The 25,157-nt window shown below is 42.7% G+C and overlaps 1 protein-coding gene across 3 annotated transcripts in view; it reads left to right on the forward strand.

The window, feature by feature from the left end:
• The window catches only part of med12 (mediator complex subunit 12), a 47,447-nt gene that overhangs the window by 8,510 nt on the left and 13,780 nt on the right, over positions 1–25,157 (forward strand). For all 3 annotated transcript variants that reach the window (XM_080746314.1, XM_080746315.1, XM_080746316.1), the window contains exons 11-30: positions 3,111–3,242; positions 3,799–3,925; positions 4,544–4,773; positions 4,904–4,963; positions 5,996–6,169; positions 7,080–7,224; positions 8,041–8,159; positions 9,241–9,384; positions 9,821–9,984; positions 10,616–10,747; positions 12,593–12,820; positions 13,292–13,436; positions 13,823–13,943; positions 15,145–15,255; positions 16,602–16,715; positions 17,684–17,820; positions 21,126–21,305; positions 22,740–22,811; positions 23,974–24,137; positions 24,717–24,878. In XM_080746314.1, coding sequence (XP_080602440.1) covers positions 3,111–3,242; positions 3,799–3,925; positions 4,544–4,773; positions 4,904–4,963; positions 5,996–6,169; positions 7,080–7,224; positions 8,041–8,159; positions 9,241–9,384; positions 9,821–9,984; positions 10,616–10,747; positions 12,593–12,820; positions 13,292–13,436; positions 13,823–13,943; positions 15,145–15,255; positions 16,602–16,715; positions 17,684–17,820; positions 21,126–21,305; positions 22,740–22,811; positions 23,974–24,137; positions 24,717–24,878 — 2,861 coding nt within the window. The remainder of the gene's footprint in view (positions 1–3,110; positions 3,243–3,798; positions 3,926–4,543; positions 4,774–4,903; positions 4,964–5,995; positions 6,170–7,079; positions 7,225–8,040; positions 8,160–9,240; positions 9,385–9,820; positions 9,985–10,615; positions 10,748–12,592; positions 12,821–13,291; positions 13,437–13,822; positions 13,944–15,144; positions 15,256–16,601; positions 16,716–17,683; positions 17,821–21,125; positions 21,306–22,739; positions 22,812–23,973; positions 24,138–24,716; positions 24,879–25,157) is intronic.

Genomic DNA, 25,157 nt, shown 5'->3' on the forward strand with positions numbered 1-25,157 from the left:
CTGCAATACCAATGGCAGGCCTGTACACACACACACACACACACACACACACACACACACACACACACACACACACACACACACACACACACACACACACACACACACACACACACACGACCCAGCAGACCCACACACAGTACAGTACCGTACCATAACGTACAGTGCCATACAGCCTCCACCGCTCAGTTCACACGGGTGGGATTTCTTTCCCTCTCAGTGAAAGAGACTTGGAAACGATTCTACTTCGGGATCAGTTTTCTGTATCAAGAGAACGGCTGTCATTATGCGCAACCATTACGCACAGTATTTATAGCTCCCTTAGCATTAATTCTTCACATCCACATCGAGTAGAGTGAACTCTTGAAAACGACTCAGAAAATCCCCCCCCTTTTTGTTCATGTTTTAATTGTTCCCATAAGCGACATGTTGTACGCACACACATACTGCAGGGGGGAAATTAGCTGGGTTGCTCCAGTTTGCTCTTCCCCCCAATCTATTTTAATTTGTAAGGCACCTAGTATTCAATAGCACGTTTGTTGTGGCCTTGCATGTTAACATTGACATTAAGCACCTGGTCGAGGCACTGGACAGACTGAAGGTTGACATTCATGCACAGAGGGTGGGTAATTGCCGTCTATTGTTTTCTTAAGTAAACGCATCAAGCTGCCAGCAGCTGGCTAGTGGCTACAGACAGTGATAGAGATAGATGGGGGCAAAAGAGCAGCCTGTAAGAGACTGGTGTATAGATTGTGTTCAACGAATGATTTGCTATTTTTGCACAATACCGTTGTTCCATCATGAATATTCAGAACGGGTACACTATATTGTGTATCATTATTTTATGCTTTAATTATTGAAAAATTGCAGATATACAAGCTCACAGCGCGGTGCCGCGATGCGAGCTTGTAGATCTGCTATTTTTGAAAAATTGTGAAAATTAGACCCGATTCTATAAGTGTCTTTTGAATCCTTCTAAGATTTTTTGAAAAACCTATGTTTCTATGTCAGCAATCTGGCCAGCCATCATCAAAGAAAAGGTCCTTTTCACTTAAATGGAGCTCAGTTAGTCTGTTCCTGAGAGACTACTATGTCAGTGGTTCTCAAACTTTTTCATGTGAAGGACCCCCAAAATGATATGTATTTGGCCACGGACCCCCATCTCAAAATATCTAGTTCCAGGGACCACCCCCAGAAGCAAAATTTGAGTTACAAACGTTCGCTTTGAAAATACATATATTCAAAGATTTGCACAAATTTTCACGACTTTAAAAAAAATAGCAGATCTACAAGCTCGCAGCGCGGCTCGGTGCCACGCTGTGAGCTTGTATATCTGCTATTTTTCACTGGTTAAAGCATTCAATAATTCTAGGCCTAAATGGGTTAAAGGACGACTTCAACACTTTTCAACTGATCTTCATATAATTAGTCCTCAGCTCCTCACTGATGTTCATGATAAAATATCGCCATCTCCTAGGAGGGCTGTGGGCATTTCAGAAACCTGTCTGTTAGTGACATCATTGATTGGGAATCCAAGCTAATAGAAACTGCAGGCTTTGGAAGCCATTGTTCTCGTGATAATACAAATCTAAATGTTTAAAAAAAAAGATATTGTTTAAAAATAAATCTGTCTAATGATGATGTCATATATACGTTTTTGCATCAATCCGTTGATGTAAAATAAATGTGCTGTATAAATAAAGTATAACACAATTCTCGATTAACACATTAAACGCCCACGTGGTGCCCACGCGCCAATCTCTTTGATGTTTACGTGTGCCCACGACGCGTTCGACGCGTTGTACAGTAAACTATACTGTACTGTAGCTACTGCACTTGGCTACCGCGGTGATGAAACAAACTCCATTTCCCAACATGCAGCGCGAAATTACGTCACCCGGACGTGCTGTCTGTCTCGTTGACTTCCTGTTTAGCGGCTGCACAAAAATGCTGTTTTCTCCAAATTCTCTTCCCTTTTTCTTTTTTTTCTCAAAACGGCAGCTTCTTCTACCGGCCGTAACACAAACACTGTGGCTTAGAATTGATAAAAAACGGTCCTGACTGAAAAAAGATTTTCGCGAAATAAACAGGACATACTTGGATTACATTTACTCAGATTACTTTTCTCGCCAGTACTTCGAAGGTAGGTAAAATGGCGGGTTGCCATGGGCACCAGCAAATTAAACGTCGAATAATTCTGGGCACCCGAGGTGTTAATAGAAAAAGTGATCGATTTAATAATTGCAACAAAAAAAGAAAACTACAATATACTATAAAAAATAAATCTTCCTAAAATCATCTGCCAGTTGACAATGGCAATTAAAGACCATTCAAACATGAAGCAGAGTTTTGTGATTCACTATTTATTGCATCACAAAGATTACTTGTTTTGGTGTTCAAATAGTCTCATCTTCAGAGCTTTTTGTTCTTTCTTTTTCTTTCTGAAATCATCAGCTTTGTGATGTAATAAATAGGGAATTGTAGATCTCTGTTTTGTCTTTTGAACTTTGCTTCCACTGTTTGTTGCTGCTGTTTTCTTTTGCACTTCGCTCTACACGTTAATAATCCTTTTGTTGGGTTGCACTCTTCTTATCTGTACAGTGTTAGTGTTAGATGTAGAATTAGTTTGTAGTTTCCCCATTATCAATAGCTGTAAATTGGCCTTTGAGTACAAGTCTCCTCACTGCTATTGTGAGAACTTAAAAGACACTATTGCTAGGCCTGTCACGATTATGGCATAATCGACAAATTACAAATAATTTAGATCATTTCAATTATTTTGTATAATCTTGTGTATATTATTGGATGTTGAGAAAGGTTCATACATTGTGAAAAATTTTCTGAAATTGTGGAAATAGCCGAAATAAACAAGCTCACTTGTTTTTGTCATATTCTGCCCCGTGCCACTTTGGTTTACAAGGCCTAAAAGCCTCACAATTATTTGTATTTGACAATTAATTGTCAAGTAAAATGTCATAATGGTGACAGCTCTAACTATTGCTATTCTGTATCCGTCATGTAATTCCAGAACTTCAACACAATACAAGACAATTGACAAATACTGGAGATGGCACTCGGAGCGTAATGCCTGTGTATGTTTGTCTCTCCAGATGTCCCCAGATGACGATGCCGTGGTGACCCTGCTGTGTGAGTGGGCGGTGTGCTGTAAGCGCTCTGGCAGGCACCGGGCCATGGTGGTCGCCAAGCTGCTAGAGAAGAGACAGGCAGAGATAGAGGCAGAGGTGAGTCAGCCCCTGTCCCAACTAGGCCTGTTCCAATCGTCATAATCGTCTAATCGCAATTATTTTACATAATCGTAATTATTTTGTCATGATCGTTTCCATGTCGAAAAATGCTCCAAAATAGTGGAAATAGCCGATGTACACGCTGTGAGCTTGTAGATCACACACACGCACACACACACACGCACACACACACACACACACACACACACACACACACACACACACACACACTCTCTCTCTCTCTCTCGCCCCTTACACAGTTTTCTGTTGGCCTGGGATTAATGACTACTACTGCTGTTGTGCTCCTAAAGAGCCATTGTGCTCCTTGGTTGTAATGGCTCTTAACAAAGCGCTGCTACCACATGTAGCTAGAAACGGCTCTCATTTGTAAGCCCAGCGTTCAGCACCTTTTCTTGTTGCTTCTGCTGCCTAATCGTAAAACCAAACTTGAGGTAAGGTGCACCGCCGTGACACGGTTCTCACCAATAGTTAGTTTCTTACGTGTGTGTGTGTGTGTGTGTGTGTGTGTGTGCGTGTGCGTGTGCATTTGCAGAGGTGTGGTGAGTCGGAGGTAGTGGATGAGAAGGGTTCGGTGTCTTCAGGCTCCCTATCAGCAGCTACGCTACCAGTGTTTCAGGATGTGCTGCTGCAGTTTCTAGACACCCAGGCCCCCACACTCAGTGAGTATTGATCTCTTTTTACATTCCGTACACTTTCTGAAGATCACTTTTACTTCAGTGATTCTCTCTGTGTCACAGAGGTCTCACTTGATCTGACTTTGCCGAGTTCTAGGCTGCAACAAACCAAAGTACCTAGTCTTATTTCTTAATACTTATTTCTTGAAACCTAGCATCCCTATTCTAGGGGGGACAGTCCCTGAAAATAGCTACTCTACAAGCTCACAACACGACAATGCGTTGCGTTGTCGTGAGGTTGTAGTAGATCGGCTATTTTTGACAAAGATATTTGGTGTAGAGGGAAATAAGGGCATATCAAGTGCAAAGACCACTCAAGTTTGCTAATTATAGAGGGTTTAGGTCGTTGTATATATTAAAGTGATATTAAAGGATTATTTGTGATTTCCATTGCATTTGAGCCTTCCACTTTAACCCTCTGTAATGTTGTCATTGTAGAAATTCTAACTTATTCTGGTAATAATATCAGTCTCTCTGGAAAACAATGGCATGCAATCTTTGTGCAATTCTCTTTGATAAATGTTAGTGTGCGTGGGAGGAATGTCAAAGGTTGAGGCTGTAAACAATGTGTGTGTGTGTTTATTTCCCCCCTGTGTTTTTCAGCCGAGCCGGGAAATGAGAGTGAGCGGGTGGAGTTCTCCAATCTGGTGCTGCTCTTCTGCGAGCTGATCCGTCACGACGTCTTCTCCCACAACATCTACATGTGCACGCTCATCTCCCGCGGCGACCTGGCCTCCGACGCCCACTTCCCCCGCCCCCGCTCCCCCAGCGACGAGCCCTCTGACGAATCCGAGCGCAAGGAGCAGGACACGGGAAGCAGCGTCAAGATGGAGGCACGTCGGAAGCACCCACTGTTTGCTGTTTGTTTATTGTGCTGTGTGATGAGTCATAATGAAGGGGCATACACTGAGAAACTGCTGGATGTGGGAGCATAACGTGAGCTCTCTTGTTTTTATGCAACAGGACACAGGGCTGTCGGAGTCGATGGAGATTGATCACAACTCCAGCGCCAACTTTGACGAGGTAGGAACCAGTGTACATTTTCTGGAATCTGTAGCGCTGTCCCCTCACAGATAGGAGGTCCTGGGTTTGATTAGCGCTGTGTTCTCTCCTCTGCGTCATCAGTGCCCATACCCTAGGTACTGTAGTGCTGGCGAAAGGGCCTTTCTGTTTGCATGTTCTCGCCGTGTCCCCTAGGGTAGGCACCCTCACAAAAAAACATGCGGTTATCCTGGTCGCTAGTGCCAACCCCCCAGGGGAAAGGAACTGGTTGGAATAACGTTTTCCTTCTACACGCTACATCCAGCTGAGGAAACTCCCCCGTCAGGTGAAAGGTTCGACTTTGACTCCTCATGCATAGAAGGAAGCATGAGGTCAGTCAGTTGCTCTCCCCAGGTTGGCAGAGGGAGTGTAGCGCCCAGGATTACATTAGACAATTGACACTGGGTGAAAAAAAGGGCTACAAAAATTGTGGGATAAAACAATATGATAAAAAATTATCGTCAACTACCTTTTTTCTCTGACGAAAACTAAATAAAAACAAGATAAGAACTAAGCTATGATGACTAAAACTAGACTAAATGTATTGACAATACAACTAGACAACTAGTCTAAAATGTTAGGGAGGGACAGGTAAAATGCAAGTCATTTTATGTTTGCTTGCGCTCCTGTCATGCGCTCTGAAAATAGCAGATCTACAAGCTCACAACACGTTGCGCTGTGAGCTTGTGTATATCATCATCATGAAAAGAACACTTAAGAAATGTCGCCTGGAGCCTAAAGTCGTGTTTAGTTAATATAAATACTTCCTTAATCACATGAATTCTAGCGTCCCTGTTCTGGCCATGTCATTATAGGTGGACATTGAGTAAAACTAGGCAAAAATGTACGATCTACAAGCTCACAACGCATGCAATGTGGCTTGTAGATATGAGCTGTTTTCAGAGAAAAGATTTGGTGTAGACGGGGATCCCAGTCAGTCATTGAAGTATATAGGGTTTAAGTAAAGTAAGCTTCTCTCAGAAAGCGTCATGTTAGCCACCTTTTCTCTTGCAGATGTTTTCTCCGCCTATGCACTGTGAGTCCAAGGGCAGCCCCTCGCCTGAGAAGTCCGGCCCGGATCAGGACAGCAAGGCCGCCTGTAAAGACAAGGGCATGGATCCTGTCTTCCCACAGGTGTACGAGCAGCCGCGCCACATTCAGTACGCCACACACTTCCCAATCCCTCAGGTAAGCACAGTCAACGGCAGGTTTTTGTATGCGTGGAGTGTCGTGGCTTTTAAGCACTGAGGTTTCACAATTAGGGAAAATATAATCTATGCTAATTGGATTGTCTCTGAAAATGCACTCAGGGTCTCATTCATTCACACTATGCAATTTAACAACTGTTTGTTTATTTTCACTTGCAATAGAATTTACAAAATGTACATGTACAGAGTCAGTAAAAATGTGAAGGAATATGGCTAAAATCCCTCCAGGGGCTGTTGGGAGAAATGGCATTCTCCGGGAATATAAAAAGGGAAAGGTTCTCCCCAATGAGCCATGAACAAATAGACCAATTTGAAGATGGCTCACTTGATAAACACTGAGGACACCTAATCGAATATATAAAGGCTGAGATGGATGTGTTGGATGTACACAACTTATTGTTCTAAGAGCTTGTTTCCTGAAGACGGTATATGGGCTCAAGCTTGGTCTGAGACTATATTACAATAATTAATATACAGATAAATCATAGAATAAACTTTACATCACGATGTTGGATGCTTTAATTTATATTAGCACAGAGAAATGGCCGTCAGTATGATTTATTATACCTTTCTACCATCTCATCTCAGGCTGTCAAATGCCATGTTGTCCTCACGGTTGTCTCTTCTTTCTTGCAAACTCTGAACTCATTACACAAAGCAAACAGAAAATGTTTGCTTTTTCGAGATGACAGACGCTGTTTTCTTTCCCCCACCGAAAACCCTGTTGAGATCAGTCGGCAGAGTAATGAGGTTGGGCTTGGCTGAGCTTTATGTATCCCGTAGCCTGTCTTATCAGTGTTTTGTCCCATCACAGCGGCGTGCTTATCGAGTGCATCCAGCTTATGAGGATTGCGTTCTAATCTCTCTCTCCCCATGTCGTGGGTCCACAGGAGGAGAGCGCCAGCCATGAGTGCAACCAGCGCCTGGTGGTGCTCTACGGCGTAGGCAAGCAGCGAGACGAGGCCAGACACGCCATCAAGAAAATCACCAAAGACATCCTGAAGGTGCTCAATCGCAAGAGCACGGCGGAGACGGGTAATTGTTGCAATCGTCGCTAGCCTGACTTCATGCGTTTCCCATTTTACTTGTCTCTCACATGACCGCTTCTCTGCTGCATGGATTTGTCGACGTATAAAAGAAAATGTCAAAAAGAACGAAGAGCTTCTCAATTTTTATTTGAATCGATAGAATAACCGCTAAGAAGATATTTGATAGTTGCAGCCCTGCGTGCTTGTGTGCATAAACCCCTGCTCCAATGGCAAGAAACCACTTGCTCTCCCACTGACTGCTGTTCTACTGTGGTGTGCTCAGTAACTCTCCAAAGTTGCACGCTCATAGGTAGTCTTCATCAAAAATAAATTAAAATACTTTTCCCCCTTTTTAACATTTAACATTTTTCCCCTATTGGCTCCCTCTGACTTCTGCCCTTCCGCGTAGAACAACAAGCTTCCATTCTCTATACTTCATCAACCCCCTCTGGGGAGATGCATCGTTCAATATTCATCCCCATCCAATTTCTATGCTAATGGCAGTCGTCTGCTTGCAGGCATTTTATCTTGGATGCGTGTGACCTTTATTAAGGTGATTTAAGTTATAGTTGCGTAGATTGAAGTGCTCTGTGGTGTCGCTGTAGCACATTTCCCTTTGAGCCGATGACCTTCAGGCAAGTCACTTGCCCACGTTTCTCACGCTTTTGAGCACCAGGCCAAAGCTCCCTAGTCGCAGGGGTATGGAAATATGCCAACAGATCATCAGTGGCTTGACTCGATTTCAAAGCCGGCTCATTTCACAGAATGAAATTAAAAAATACTTTTTCCTTGCCTTTCCGTCTTCCTCGCTTCCATTTTTTAGGAGGGGAAGAAGGACAGAAGAGGAAGAGGAGTAAACCTGAAGCGTTTCCCACTGCAGAGGATATCTTCTCCAAATTCCAGCATCTCTCCCACTTTGACCAGCACCAAGTCACCTCTCAGGTAAGACCAAGACACCTGTAGTAGTCAGAGTCACTACAGGTTGCATTGGTGCAGGGGTCTTCAACGTTTTCAGGCCAAGGACCCCTTAGCGGAGAGAGAGATGAAGCAGGGACCCCCACTACATATTGTATAAAATTGTGTCACAGATTAGAAATGTTCATAGATTTATTAGGCGGCATAGACTTGTTTGACCGCACTGTCATCATGTTGGAGTAATCTGTATTTTCAGACATTTAACCACTTGAACCGTCAAATACTTTGCAAACCTCTGCGAGGAGCTGTAAGCTTGTAGATTGGCTATTTTTGGCTAATGTTCTACTCAGAATAGGGATGCTAGGGTTCAAGTGGTCAATGTAAAAAACGTGATCCTATCACACAAGGATTTGGCGGCGCCCCTGTAGTAACTCTGAGGACCCCCTGTTGAAGACCCCTGTATTAGTGAAAATACAGTAAACTAGTTGCCTCAAGGTGAACTATTTGAATATAAATAGGATTTTATTGCAGACATATTAGTTTGCAGTATTTAAATGTAGGTCTGGGACTTTTAGCGCTTGGACCATAATGAACTGAATTAAATAGTCATGGTGAAATGCACTGAATACCAGACGATATTTAACTGATGGATGCCATTGTGCAAATAGCCGTTAAAAGGATTTGCATTAGCCTAAATATGGTTACAGTACAGGCAGTGAATAGTGAAGATTACCGATCTGCACATCTAAAAAAATGTTAGCTAAAATTTTTTTTATCAAGAATATTGAATTCAATAAGTTTTAAAATAATGACATGACCAAAACAGGGACTCCAGGTAGAAAGTGGTCAAGGGTCTCAGACATCAGATAACTCCATTATAACATTTTATTTGTAAGGAAGGATATTATCCATCCAGTATCATTGTAGGGGCATGTGTTAATTTCTACTTCTATTTCTCTCTATTGACATGTTATAGTCCTAATAAAGTGCCTTTGATGCCAAGGAGTTTGTACAAGGTCACATGTGTGAATCAGTGATAACCAAAGCCAAAGGAAAGTTACTCAAAGCCAAAAGAATGTTACTGATGACTGACATTATGTTTGTGCAGGTGTCCAGGAATGTGCTGGAACAGATCACCAGCTTTGCCTTAGGGATGTCCTATCACCTGCCCCTGGTCCAGCACATCCAGTTCATCTTTGACCTCATGGAGTACTCCCTCAACATTAGTGGCCTCATTGACTTTGCCATTCAGGTATGAACATTCATCAGTGCACCGATCTTTGGACTGCAAAAACTGACTTGATTTTTCTATAGCCGTGGTTCTCAAATGTTGAAATTTGAAGGTCGTCCTGTAACTTTTGACAGTGTACAAATAGAACCAAATGGGCCCTAACAGGTCCATTTGGTTCCATTTGAACACTGTCAAAGTTAGGTTCCATCTGAACAGGTCAGCTATATCCTACTGCTGAGCTGGGATGATATTGATGACATCAGGGATCTCCATATATGGGCATAAAAAGGGCAAGGGAAGAATTCAATGTAACAGTTTATGGAAATGGCGCTAGACTGTGTGTGGACGGGTCCTTTCAACACTGATTCACAAATCGCAGACTAGGACTTGGCCATAAAAACCTTTTCAGTCGTGAGATTTAATTGCTGCTCTAATCCACGCGTTGTGTGTTTGTTAGCTGCTGAATGAGCTGAGCCTGGTGGAGGCTGAGCTGCTGCTGAAGTCGTCCAGCTTGGTGGGCAGCTACACCACTGGCCTGTGTCTGTGCATCGTCGCCGTCCTGCGGAGGTACCACTCCTGTCTCATCCTCAATCCTGAGCAGACGGCACAGGTGTTTGACGGGTACGTTCCTGCACAAACACTCCCAACATTTTATATTATAACATCGCTGCAGAGTTTAAAACCTTGTACAGTATGTCCACAAACATTATTTTGGGATGTGGATCCATTAACACTTGGGCTGCCATTATTTTGGTAATTATTTGGCTGTAGAGTGCCACCATTCACTTATGCATTATTTTGAAGAGCCCCGGAAGCCACGATCGTGTCCACGTTGTGGAAATTGACGATTATAAAATGGGACGTCAGTTTGTTTACTTTCGGTCGCGAAACTAAAATCCTAACCGCTGCCGACTGTCACGGCCCTTGAAAAGAGTGGTTTTCTGCGTTTTGGAAGTAGATTCCGAGAAGCCGTTTCTTTGCATCAGCAATGAATTGGAGCCTATGCAGATTACATGCTTCCTGGTGCTGGCGGCCGAGTTGCATCATGGGATATGTAGTTGTGTCGCTCACCTGTGGCTAAAGCATTGTTTAGCTTAGCTGTTTAGCTGGTAAACATGGTAACCAGTGGTGGCAAGCCACCCGGCCCTTATCACGTTCCCGGACGAGATTCACAAGCTCTTGTTAATACTTTTCATTGGTTAGGTGTTTATGAAACGTGCAGACTTTGAGCATTGTTTGAATGTTTTCTCAGGCTGCGTATCGTGGTGAAGTCAGGCGTGAACCCGGCAGACTGTTCCTCAGCAGAGCGCTGTATCCTGGCCTACCTGTACGACCTCTACACCTCCTGCAGTCACCTCAAGAGCAAGTTCGGAGAAATCTTCAGGTAGGAGCCGTTAGCGACGTTTAAAAAACGTTCACTCTTCAGTAATCCCTTACCGGATATATATATATTTTTTAATCATAGCCTTTTGAATTAAATTCCATTTAGTTTCAGTCTCATTTAAGTCATCTGAAATGTTTTAGGTTTGTTCTTCTTGTTTTAGTTGACTAAATATAAGATTTTAGTCAACTAAATCTACAGTTGATATTGTCTACAAAATATTTTGGCAGGTCTTGATGGCGTCGTAATGGCTGATTTTACACTTGAGCCCCGTTTTCATAGAGCAAAACTTCTGGAAGTTTTTTCCAAAATTACGGCAATTTTGAAATTCACGCCATGTGAAAACGGCCACCTATTTTGTGTGCCGGAAGTTTTGGTGCCCCAAACGTGACGTGAAAATACCTAGTAATTTTCGCTGAAAGTACCGTGACAATACACATTTCCCTCCAGTGAAAACGCATGCCGCGAATTTGCCGTTTTTTTTACAACCAGGTGCATGAAAGGAGCCAGTTAACAGTTTAAAACATTGTATCTGGGATTGAAAACGACCTGAATGTAAAGGAATATATAGAAATAAAGTAGGTCTACAGCTTCACCTTGTATAGGGGATTAATTATTTAGGCTAGAATCGCATTGACAAACACAGCAGAAGTCTCTTTCTTTCTCTGGTCATCCATCGTTTATGGTGCTGCGTGAAGAAAAAAAAAACACAGCTAATAATCTACAAGCCCACAAGTGCAACACGTTGCATCATGCAGCGATCCTTTCTGAACCTTATGTGTTTTTGCATGAAGAATATGTCTTGTAACTTGTTAAATCCATTTGAAGGGTTCAGGAACCGTTCAGGCCGGGTGAGAGAGAAAAAGAAAGACAGAAGCGAAGACTCGAAGCACCCGTTACGGCTGCTCAACAAGCAGTGAGACTGTATGGCGTGTTGCCATACCTGCTACTTATAAGCGACTATGGGCTTGATTTCCGTAAAGTTGCTTATATATAATTTGATCGTTTCTGGTTGCGTTTTATTTGTTGTAAGCTTCTAGATCACTTTTCAAGTAGCTGATGCGGCGATGCGTTTAGTTTTAAAGTGCTCTTGTGGCCTAGATAATATCACTTTTTGGGCTTATTTTCGTACACCTGGTTGCTTATTTCTCTCGCAAAGTCTGGCAACACGGACTTATACCGTGACAATGGTTTTAGTGAAAACGATGTATTTTATGGCAATGCCTGCATTTTTGCTCATGTGAAAACACCCAAAAAACAAAACTCCCGGCAGGTTGAAAATTATTATGCTAATTATTTTGCAGGAAAAATTCCGGAACTGTAGTGAAAACATGCCTTTGGTTGCACGCTGAAAATAGCCCATCTACAAGCTTACAACTCGTTTTGAGCTTGTAGATCTGCTATTTTCAGAGTGCAACAACCAAACATAAAATTACTTGACTTTTAGTTCTACTGGATCTCTTCTCCACATGTCCCTCCCTAACATTTTTGTCTCGTTACTTGTGCCAGCAGAGCATGCAAGTACTGCGTTCGGCTCCGCATGTACACATGTACGTATGTCAGTGTCTGCCCATATTTAAGCAGCATTTCTGGCAACGTCGTCATTAACAGCCAATGAGGGACCAGCATTCCTGGTGATGCCAGTGGTGAGCGCACCTCATGGCGCGCTCTGCTATGTTTGGCCTACTTGTGCACAACGCGCAAGTTGGCACCTCAAAATTGTCTATATTTAGTCTTAGTTTTAATCATCATAGATTAGTTTTTATTTAGTTTTCGTCAGTGAAAAAAGATAGTCGACGAAATTAACACTGTGCTGCACTCCTTTCCCCCTTGCCCCCACCTCCCCAGTGAGTTCTGCTCCAAGGTGAAGAACTCCATCTATTGCAACATCGACCCCTCGGACTCCAACATGCTGTGGGACCCCGGGTTCATGATGGAGGCCATCGCCAACCCCTCGGCGCACAACTTCAACCACTCCATGGTGGGCAAGATCCTCAACGACAGCCCCGCCAACCGCTACAGCTTTGTCTGCAACGTGCTCATGGATGTGTGTGTGGACCACCGAGACCCTGAGAGGTGCGTCCGTTTCGGCTATATATAGGCCTATATATATATGTGTGTGTTGTGGCTTGTGACACTGTAAAGAAAGGTGTATACCGTAACGTAAAACAGCTTATTTCTTCAAGTGAAACATTACTGATTTGGAACCTAAATCCCATTGTTCTGATGAGATTGTGAGGAGATTATATTTACTGTGACAAAAATGGATAATTGTTTTATGTGCGTCTTCCTGGAATTTAATTTAAAAAAAAAATCTGCGAAATTTCTCTGTGACATAATTTGACAAAATGTCCGGTGACTTTATAATGACAGGTGCCTTATTTAATTTGTAACCAGTTATTATACAGTTTTGTTGGTTTTGTGAGTGAGTTTATCCTAAGTCTTCAGGGCCATGCCAATGAAACACAACAAAATGGCCCCATTTTGAGTTCCTTGTCATAAAAGGCCACAGACTCATGTGATTTGGCTTTGCTCTTGTGTCTCCAGAGTGAACGACATTGGGATCCTGTGTGCAGAGCTGACAGCTTACTGTCGCTCCCTCAGCGCTGAGTGGCTGGGAATACTCAAAGCCCTCTGCTGTTCCTCCAACAACGGAAACTGTGGCTTCAACGACTTACTGTGTAATGTAGATGTAAGTGTGCCCTAAAAAATAAAATAAAAAGACTGTACCTGGCTCACGTTGTATATAATTATCGTAAGGACTTGAGGGTATTTTTTTTTTTTTACATTTTCCTGTTTGCGTGGCTGGGACTTGCAGTCCTTACTATTGGTTGAATTTAGTGTTTTTAGAGCTTATTCCTTACCCTCATGTATCATTTTGGATAAAGGCATTCGTTTTTAAATGCCATTTTATTTTTTATGTGTTGCTCACGTCTCACTAGCATAGCCATCTCTATTTCAGTTGTTGTGATATTTGTTAATTTATGGACAACTTAAACTATGGGTTATGCCCCAAGCTGCCACATTCAAGTTACAATCTTTTTAAAGCTGTTCTCTTGTCTTTTTGCCGTTCCGTAGGTGAGTGATCTGTCCTTTCACGACTCGCTGGCAACCTTCGTCGCCATCCTCATCGCCAGACAGTGCCTGCTCCTGGAGGACTTGGTTCGCTGTGTGGCTATCCCCTCCCTGCTGAATGCCGGTGAGTCTCTCGGGGCTCCGTTATGAATCGACAAAACAACTTGTGTTATGAAGAGAAAGCTTTGTGCTGCTCCCCTCTTGGGGGACGATCACAGCGAGATGTGCCTCTACAGGAGCTGACGCTTTAGAAACGCCTTGTCAAACAGGCTGTGTTTTTGTTGTTGTTGTATTGTTATTATTACTAATAATGTATGTATTGTTATTATTACTACCGCTGTACTTGGCATGTTGGTACAACAGGTTAATTAAATCAAATGTATTATTTTACATTCATAAGAGTCATCAAGCAGTACGTTTGCAGTATGTTTGCATTTACAGTCAAATAATTGTCCATTTAGGGATATAAAAAATACACTGTCTTTCATTTCAACCGGGTCTTTAAAATATTTACTTTTATATGCGTCTATAAAACGCTTGAAAGACAAGCCACAAGAGTGGCACCAGGCCTACTGTACCATAGGAAAGTGAATTTGTCTGGCCACCTGTTGCTAGTGATTAATTCTAAAGGAACACGTTTCTAGCCACTCACCGTGCTCACATTGTGTGTCTGCCGTGTGCCGAAGTTCTTGCTTAAGTAGCTAAACTCTCCACAGTAACACCCGCATAACAGACTTATTTCACATGGTCATACTGTGGCTTACCTTCACAACATCTATATTTATACGTTCCCAGTCCCCAGCAGCATGTTATAAATGAGTTAACAGTCTGCCGCAGCCTGTCTGCTAGCCCTTTGAAGGAATACCAGGCTATGTAATGCATTACCTCCATCTGAGAAGAGAGTATACACAACCCCGTTTGATGTGGGTCCACGGTCACTATGTGTACTTTGTGTGTGCTGGCCAGAAACCTGCCTTCCCTGCCTTCCCCCCCTCCCCTCTCCCCACCATTACTGTAGCGTTTTCCCAGCTTGGAGACAAAGCTCTGATTCAGCCATGAATAATACTGTTTGGTTGAGGTCTGCCTGTTTTTATTGCACCATTACAGCATACCAAATGTCACAAGTGCCGTTATATGGCGAATGCTTTTGTTTCTGGCCCTCGCTTTCATATTGGTTCTGTGAAAAATGCAGCTTGGTTTTGGTCTAAATATAGCCATTTTGATTTGCCTTGCCTGAGACAGAAGGGGGAGAGGGTGAATTTGGGCCGTGTGCCCTGAGGACACAACTGTAATCTCTGTTTATTTATGCACTATTTCACCTCCAGCCTGCAGTGAACAGGACTCAGAGCCAGGAGCCAGGCTCACCTGCAGGATCCTGCTGCACCTTTTCAAGACTCCCCAGCGCAACCCAGTCCCCCAAGACGGTGCCAAGTCAGGTAGCAAAACACAACCAGTTGTGCACACAGACAGAACCATGGCTGTTGGTCAGGCAGAAGGTAGTCTCGCGTAGCCAGACAACTATTCCACAATCTCTGAATGCTATATAGAGTCTGGAACAGCAGCTCCCTAACGGCGAGTATCGAAAACGGGCATTAACGTTCAAAAAATATATTTTAAAATGTCATTTCTGCTAAGCAGCAAGCTAAACATGCTTATATGATTTTTATTTATATAATGATAAATATGTGTGATGTGAGACTGAAACGGAAGTGACGTGGGGGCTTCACTTCCGCTTTCATCTCGCACTCATTTTTATCTTTCTGCTTTGCCAGACTGTATGCTGGGAGCATTTGACCAAATCGCGGAGGCAACCGTCTGGCCACACGAGACTAGGCAGATAGAAGGGCACGTAGCGCTATTCCGAGGTCCCGTTGTTTCGAGGTCCCAGTGGTCCGAGGCTAACCTGCCGACACTGGTGAATGTTAACCTGCCGACCCTGGTGAATGCTAACATGGCGAATAGTAAGCCTAAACCCTAACTCTAACCAGACTACTGGGACCTCGAAACAACGGGACCTCGGAATACCGAGATTTTGCCCAGGCAGAAACCTTGTATCTCAATATTTTAACTTTTTGTAGATTAATGCCCTACTTTGGCATACAACGATGTTGTACATAAGGCTGGGCGATATTAGGAAAACCCTCGATATTAGTTAACGTTGAATACAATTGCATTATATAGTTTTTAATGTTTACTGCTTTAAGTCCACTGCCTGCCTAACCCAGATAGCCTAATGAATAGCATATCCATGCATGCACACGGCACAGTAGGCTACACATAAAAGGGTTAGGTAGGTTTTATTGAAATAACCACACCTGGTTACAGATGGACTGATTTTACTGTGTCTGTTAATTAATTTGACACATACACCAATACCTCATTTCAAGCTGTCGTCGTCGATATGTATACCTTGCATGTTGATACCTCGATATCGATAATTTCTTTCGATATATACAAGAGTTTTGAAAATAGCCTATCTACAAAGCTCACAATGAGGTTGTAGATCTATTAAAAGAAAAAACACACAATAAGTGGTTGAATGTATGGTCTGTGGATTTTATTAACAATTAACCAATGAAAAGTATTATCAAGAGTTTGCAGACTAAATACTAACTACATTGGATCCTTTGGAACAGAAAGTAACAGTGTTTGGACGTACAAGGTTTCTGGGCCAACAGCGACCGTATACACTACATGTCCAGTTGTCTGTAGCCACCTGGAAGAAAATGGTGTCATATAATTTTACCCCTTTTGTACTGATTTATGGCTGATCTCGCTGCAGATAAATCTTCAGTGGGCATCCGGTCGTCGTGTGATCGCCACCTGCTGGCCGCTTCTCAGAACAGCATAGTCGTGGGAGCAGTGTTTGCCGTCCTCAAGGCTGTCTTTATGTTGGGTAAGGCCTTTCTTTTTCTCACTGCTATGGTTTACCGGAGTCCCTCAGGGCTCTATAATAGTGTCTTTTCTGTTAATGTGGGGAAAGCTTTCACGGAAGATGGCCATCACCATGCACCGCCATGACACATAGCCTAGAGTAGGGATTGGACGATACACGATATTATCGTTTATCATGATAAAAAACACTCACGATAATCGTATCGTGGAGATTTAATTTATCGTGATATAGTCCTCCGTCATGCACTGAGATCAATTCACCTTTTATTTGCCGAGCTGCATATCCGGTACCACTTCAACCCTCTATAATTGGTAAAAGGTACTTATAATATACGTACTTGATACAGTCTTTTTTTCACTCTCTATCAAATGTCTTCACCAAAAAAATAGCCGATCTACAAGCTCACAGCGTGTTGCGTTGCAACGCGTTGTGAGCTTGTAGATCTGCTATTTTTTGGCACCCAGGATAATGGATGTTGATTATCGCGATAGTATCGTAAATCGCGATTTCTTTTATCACAATAATCGTGATATGAAATGTTCATATCGTCCAATCCCTAGCCTAGAGTGCATTGTCGTTGGCGATAGGGCCTTTCTGTGTGGAGTTAGCATGTTCTCCCCGTGTCTCCTAGGGTAGATGCCCTCACAAAAACATGTAGTAGTCCTGGTTTCTATACTACCTTCCCCTAGCCAGCCAGGTGCTCCCCAATTCCCCTGGCGCGGCAGGGGGAGAGTGGAAACCAGGACTACAGGTTAGGTAGTTGGCACTGGGTGATGCAAAAAACATGGGATAAAAATATGTAAAAAAAAAAAAATAGAGTGCATTGTCATCTTTTGTCTAAAATAATTATTTCGGTACCTTCAGTGGACGGGGTCTTTAAGCACTTGTATTTGAGTAAATGTACTGCCTATAGTTCCATCACATGGAATACAGAAGGGGATGTTCCCTGTGCCTCCATGCTGTCGCAGGTGACGCAGAGCTGAGGGGATCAGGGCTGTCTCATCCCGCTTGCCTCGATGACATATCCGGAGGACGCACCGTCTCCATAGAAACGGCTAGCCTGGATGTGTACGCAAAGTATGTTCTGAAGAGCATCTGCCAGCAGGTGAGGACGATATATAATACATGTTCAGCCTTACACCATCACCTGCACGCACGCACGCACGCACGCACGCGCACACACACACACACACACACACACACACACACACACACACACACACACACACACACACACACACACACACACACACACACTATGGTAGGGTTGGATTGTTTTCCACATGGTTGAATTTAAACCTAGTGAGACTTGTTATTGGGACTGCAAGTAGGTCAGGGAGTCTACCCCCACTACAATGCGCTAGGCTAGACCCCTGGGAGATGGAATGCTGAGGTGTAGTCAATGCCACTCCTACCATCAGCTCCCGGTACTTACTAGGGATGCAAATTATCGATTAATTGATAGTTGATAACCTTATTGATCAATTAACCGATTCATTGATGAGCTGCTTTTCTTAGGACTAAATGGAAAATTGTTGTCTGAAGCAGAAAATGAGTGCAGGAACATAATTGCCTTGATGTATATAACATTAACGAGCGTCAACAAGCTTCAGTTGGACACACACACCTCCCCTCTGCAGTGCTCTATGGAGTTGTCTCATTTCTCTCCAATAGCCCTTGAATACGACTGAATATGATTAAGGATTACTGTGATTATGTTAAGATCACATTTGATATCATACACACCATACCAGTAACTTTCACTAGGCCAAAACAAAGCAAAAAATGATTAATAGTAATCGTTTATTTTAATCGATTCATTCCTTAACGGCAATTAATCAATTTTAGATTAATTGTTAACATCCCTAGTACTTACTGCACGACTTGCCGCACCCAAGCTCCCGTGCTACTCGTATGCTGCGTTGGCGGTGCCCGGGATCAAATCCATGACCTTGTAGTTATAAGGCGGGGGAGCTCTGATCTCTATAGTTTCTCATAGTTATAAAACGGTCTCTTACTCCTGCAGCCGTGACCCTTTGGCCAGGAGACTCCTTGAATACCAGTCCTATCTAAGCAGATAGAAGGCTAAGCCCTGTTTCTCCTCTCACAGCTTTCAAGGAAAACAAGCTCACCAATGCTAAGCAATATAATTAAATCATTTTGCTTCATCTTAGTGTTGCATATGGCTTTCCACGTGGTTGAAGATCAACCTAGTGGGATTTGTTATTGGGAAGTTTCTAGACCCGGGGTTTTCAATGTATTTTTTTAAACGGGCTAATAATCCCTTAGCTATGAGAGATGAAGCAGGGACCCTTACTACATATTGGATTCATGCTAAATGAAGAATAGATGCGAGGGTTTAAGTGGTTAATGTGCAAATTCAAAAACAAGTCCCTATCACACACAAAGAATAGGCGGCCCCCCTGCAGTATCTTCTGAGAACCCCGTGGGGTCCCGGACCCCCTGTTGAAAACCCCTGCTCAGACAGTACTACCTTCTTTAGCGGTCTGACGTTTTCGATTTACTGGAGGATGTGATATGGCATTGTTGTAAGTTGTTTTGAAAAAGCTATACAGTTATTGTACAAAGGCTGATGTCACAGATGATGTGACATACAGATTAATTCCAGTAACCAGAGAGTTATCCTAGATGTCTGAATGTGGCAAAATCATGAACAATAACAGTTTCTTGTCCTAACAGATATCACACTGCAGGCACGCAAGGTTCTATTTGTAGTGTGTGGCACAAGTCACCTCTGTTGTTTTTATCACAACTCGGCTGCGGTCAAGCTTGTTTGGTATGAGACGCGAAGTTATACTTTGGCTCAGGCTTAACTTGGGAGCCGCATTGCATGAAATTCGGTTCCTAGTGCCCGGGAAAATCTAAGGTTTTTACTCACTCACTACTAGCCCACCTCCACACTTTCAAATCTTTCCTCTCGCATGGATTAAAGTGCTCTGCTGCCTTTGATTGACTTTGATTTCAGTCATTTGGATTCCATAGAAGCCAGCATGTCTTCTAGGGATTCATGTCAGGCACCAAAAATAGCAGATCTACAAGTTCACTATGTGTTGTGAGCTTATAGATTGGCTATGTTTATATGTTTAGTTATTAGTTATTTTATGATTAAAGGGTATTCGAAGTGGTCAAACAAGCAATAGAATATATATATTCAGAAGTATCATGCATCAGTAGTGTGTCGCTCTGTCGAGGGCAGGGACCTTTTTCACTTTCTTCTATATTACTTCTTCTGTAACTTTGTAAACCGCTGTGCTGCCTCTGGGCGACTGATTTTCCCCCTTGGGATAATAAAGGTATTTATCTAAGGGCACGGTCACACCGCATTTTAATTCTACCCACTGTATGAGGGCGGATTCTGCCAATGCATTTCAATAGGAATGGAGTGTCTTTCTGCAAATGGCAGCAAACTGCTAGCCTGGCTTGGCCAGACTATATACTATTGCAGCTAACTAACTGCAGTATATATCCCATCCCCACCTTGTTTTAACATGGGTGGATTGTCTGGCTGTGCTAGGCTAGCAAACTGCTCCTTTCCCATTGAAATACATTGGTAGAATCCGCCCTCATGGGTAGAATAAAAGTGTGGCGTGATCGTGCCCTAAACCCATATTTCACGAAGGCAATCTGTGATTTCAGCAGGAACAATATAACCAGAACATCGTAATTCTACCAAATTTGCGAATTATTTAAGAAACGCTCCTTTTCACAAATCGTTTTACCATTGGCAGTTTAGGACTTCGCCGGACAAAGATTGCAAGATTTGAGTTGCAAGATTTGATTTAGCTTCAACCCGTGCCTCTCGTATGTTTTCCCTTCTCCTCTGCCTCTCTCTTGGCCAACGTGGTGCCTGTCCTGCAGTGTTGATTTTGTCGACTAAAACTATGACTAAAAATGTTTGTCGACTGCGTTTTTTTCACTGACGAAAACTTGAAAACTAAGCTGTGATGACTAAAACGAAGACTAAATATATTGACAATTTCGTTAACAAAATAAAAACTAGACTAAAACGTTACGGAGGGACTAGGACTGAAGAGAGTCATTTTATGTTTGGTTTCTCTCAGGTGTTGCGTGCTGAAAATAGCCGAAAACAGCCTACAAGCTCACAAGCTTGTAGATCGCTATTTTCAGCACGCAATCAAGTGTAAAATCAGTTATTACGATGTCATCAAGGCCTGCTAAAATACATTTTAGTTGACTAAATCGACTGTAGATTTAGTCGCCATAAAATCTTATGATATTCAGTCGACTAAGATTTGACTAAAACTAAAACTTTTCAGGTGACTAAATTATGACTTAAACTAAATGACATTTTATTCAAAAGACTAAGACTAAAACTAAATCAAAATTTGCTGTCAAAAACAACACTGCTGTCCCGTCCCGTTCCTCCAGGAGTGGGTGGGTGAGCGCTGTCTGAAGTCCCTGGCGGAGGACAGCAGCGCCCTGCAGGACCCTGTGCTGAACAACATCCAGGCCCAGCGGCTGCTGCAGCTCATCTGCTACCCCCACCGCCAGCTGGACAGCGACGACGGGGACAACCCCCAGAGGCAGCGCATCAAACGCATCTTACAGGTACGGCGGGAAGAGTCACAGTCAGGGGCGTCACACTTGGGGGGGGGGGGGGAGTGGGACTGAGTTACTAGGGCCCAAGGTGGAGGGGCCTTAATTATTTTATATTTTAGCTATTGAAAAATAGCAAATCTACAAGCTCTGAGTTCCACGCTGCGAGCTTGTAGATCTGGTATTTTTGAAAAGATGTGAAAATGTGTTCAAATCTTTGAAAAACTAAACGTGCTTATGGGGGGTCCCTGGAACTAAATATTTTGAGATGGGGGTCATACATATCATTTTGGGTGTCCTGCTTCACATGAAAAGGTTTGAGCACCACTGACATAGAAACATAGGATTTAAAAAAAAATCTTTTTAGAAGACATTTATAGAATCGTGTCAAAAATATTCAAAGACCTGCACAAATGTTCACGATTTTTCAAAAATAGCAGATCTACAAGCTTGCAGCGCAGCACTGAGTGCCGCGCTGTGAGCTTGTATATCTGCTATTTTTCATGGTTAAAGTACAAAATAATGCATAATAATGCGTTCCCATTCATGGGGGGCCCACAGTGAATCCTTGTACCCAGGGCCCAGAATTTGGTGTGACGCCCCTGGTCACAGTCTCCACCTGCCACTTGTTGTTTTGAACCCATTGTACCAGAGGACCCGATTCAATAAATGTCTTATGTAATCCGAACGGTTAAACGTATGTTTCTATAATCAGTGGTTCTCAAACTTTTTCATGTCAAAGACCCATAGAATGGAGAATATGTATTTGACCGCGGATCCCCCATCTTAAAATATTCTGTTCCAAAGGGACCCCGAGAAAGAATGATTTGAGTTGCAAATGTTCGCTCAAAAAATATATATATATTTTCTAAAGATTTGCATTTAAAAATATATATATGTTTGTATTGTCTTTGTATATTTAAGTTATTGTTATATCTGTCGTATCTTCTGTTTTTATTACAAAGCCTAAATGTTCCATTTCATTGAACAACTTCCAATGTTCAATGCCAGAGACACAATTAAATCGTTATTTGCAATTATTTGAGTGACAATTAATCGTCCAGCTAAATGTCATAATCGTGACGCGTTGGAGAAAACCATAGAGGAGAATGTAGAGAGAGTGAGAGAGAGAGTACTCACTAGGCGCATATGGTCTGTGCACTAACTCGCTGAGTCACCAGGCAACCCAGTGAACCCACATCACACACTCTTTAAGCAACCCACACAGTGCACCTACTATGATGGTTGTTGTATGATTGTATGGACGTGAAGTACTCTGCTGCCCTCTCCTGGAGGGGAAACAATATACACTTTATCCTATGAACTGCACATCCTATGAATTGCCTATTTCACAGCTTCTATAAATCAAGTCATTCCTTGGAGAAAACTGAACGCAGCACGAGAGATTCTGAGTCTAATGTTATGATAATCCTCTCCTCAATGTAGAACATGGACCAATGGACCATGAGACAGTCGTCCCTGGAGCTGCAGCTGATGATCAAGCAGAGCACTACCAATGTAAGTTCCAACCAGTGTTAATCTTGTTGACTAAAACTGTGACGAGGATGTTCGTTGACAATCTTTTTTTCACTGTCAAACTAAATCAAAACTAAGCTATGATGACTAAAACTAAGATATAGTACATTTAGTTGACTAAACTTTTCAGATGACTAAAATATTACAAACACAAAGTGACATTTTATTCAAAAGACTACGACTAAAACTAAATCATAACTTGTCTTTTGTGTATGAATTTAGGGCTGTGTAATATGTCTATATTTTAACAATAGTGTGATATGAGCCTAGATATCAACCTGATATCTTTGATGTCTTAATATTGTGTTCTGGTGTTAACCCATTCTGAGCCCCAGACATTAACGGATTATAATGTCCAGAGTGCCTCCCTCAGGCCCCATTCACTCCCGTTGTCTTATTTTGAAGGCCAGAAGTCCACAGCGTAAACACTTCCGGTCTGACGTCATCGCGTCCTGCGCCGGAATCGATCATTGTTTACGTGATGTCATGGCGGATCGGATCGGAGCTTTTCACCATGTGTTATATAAGCGAGCATCTGCCTCCATCTTCGCTTCTAAAGTGTAGTTTTGAGATAATGGACATTAAAGATGAGATCCCCCGTCCACCTCAATGTTATGGGATTACTATTTTGTGCCCGTGGAGCCGTGATGATCATAAATCAGCGACGGAGATGTGCTCGGGGCCTTCCGCCATTGTATCCGGTAATATAACCGCCGTTACAGTAATATATTACTTTTCGCGAGATATCTCGGGAATGGCACTCCAGATACTCGAGTACATATCGCGAGATATCTCGGGAATGGCACTAAATCGGTTAAGTGTTGTCTTTTTTTTAAAAGTGAAAGTAGTCTATCTACAAGCTCACACTCACTGTAGAATTTGATTCTATCGTCATAATTGAGATTGAGACATTTGGTCAAATATTGTGATTTTGGCCATAATCACCCAGCCCTATATGAAATTTGGAATATTATTTTACCTTTATTTTACCTTGTAGTCACTTGAGACCAAAGATCCCTTTTTCTAGCAATATCTGGCCAGAGTGGCAGCATTTGAAAAATACAAACATACAAGGCACAACAGACAGCGATATGAATGGAACACGATTGTATTATGGTCATTCTTTGTGTGTTTCCTTGGACAGGAGCTGTACTCTCTTCTGGAGAACATAGCCAAGGCCACCATCGAGGTGTTCCAGAAATCAGCTGAGATGAACTCCAGCAACCCCTCAGGGAACGGAGCCACGGGTCCAGCCGGCTCTGCATCCAACAACACTAACAACACCACCAAGATGAAGCCTATCCTGAGGTCTGTGTCTGTCTTAATTGTGTTGTCATGATTCTGTACCTTTCTCAAGTCACTATGGATCTTAACCATATGAACGAACATTGGCGTCCCTCCTTTGGGGCAAATAATTATTTCGCTGCCTTCAGTGGACCACAGTCAAAAACTACAGCTTATTTGTCATGACTTTAAAACCATTTTTTATATACTCAACAATAAAAAGAAATCAGCAACTGTGGAAAAAGACTCTTCTAGTGAAAGAGGTTTATAATAACATATTATCCTGTGGTCTGACAAAACTCTAATACATAATGCATACATAAAATGCATATCGTCGTTGTCGGGTGGAAACTTTTGCAAAGTAAAGCCCTGCTTCATCATACAAGGCTGTCGCACAAAAGTAGTGAAAACAGCAGATCTACAAGCACACAACGCCTCGCGGTACGAGGCGTTTTGTGCTTGTAGATCGGCTGTTTTCACTAGTTTAAATCATTTTTAAAATGATAAATGCCAAACGAATGGTTTTGGACATACAAGGTTTTCACCCGACAACGACGATATATAAAAGGTATTTAACTTAAATCCTTTCCTTTTGTGGTGCAGTTCATCGGAGCGCTCTGGCGTGTGGCTGGTGGCTCCACTGATAGCCAAGCTGCCCACCTCGGTGCAAGGCCACGTGCTGAAGGCAGCCGGGGAGGAGCTGGAGAAGGGACAACACCTGGGCTCGTCCACACGCAAGGAGAGGGACAGGCAGAAACAGAAGAGGTGTGTTGCGTTAACAGTGGATGGAAAAAGTACTGAAATAGTGTACTCAAAAGTACCAATACTGCAGTATTTTCAGCATGCTACAAAGTATGAAATCAGGCATAATGACGCCATCAAGGCGCCATCATGATATTTACTCACCTAACTAGAGCCCGACCGATGCCATATTTTTTGACCGATCCCGATGTTTGCCGATGGTGAGTTGCTAGACCACCGATTGCCGATGTTTAACCGATGTTTTGTAATAATATAAAATAATAATAAATAGCCTAAATTTCA

The sequence above is a fragment of the Nannobrachium achirus genome, assembly GCF_963921795.1.
Source record: "Nannobrachium achirus genome assembly, chromosome: 17".
NCBI classification, from domain to species: domain Eukaryota; kingdom Metazoa; phylum Chordata; class Actinopteri; order Myctophiformes; family Myctophidae; genus Nannobrachium; species Nannobrachium achirus.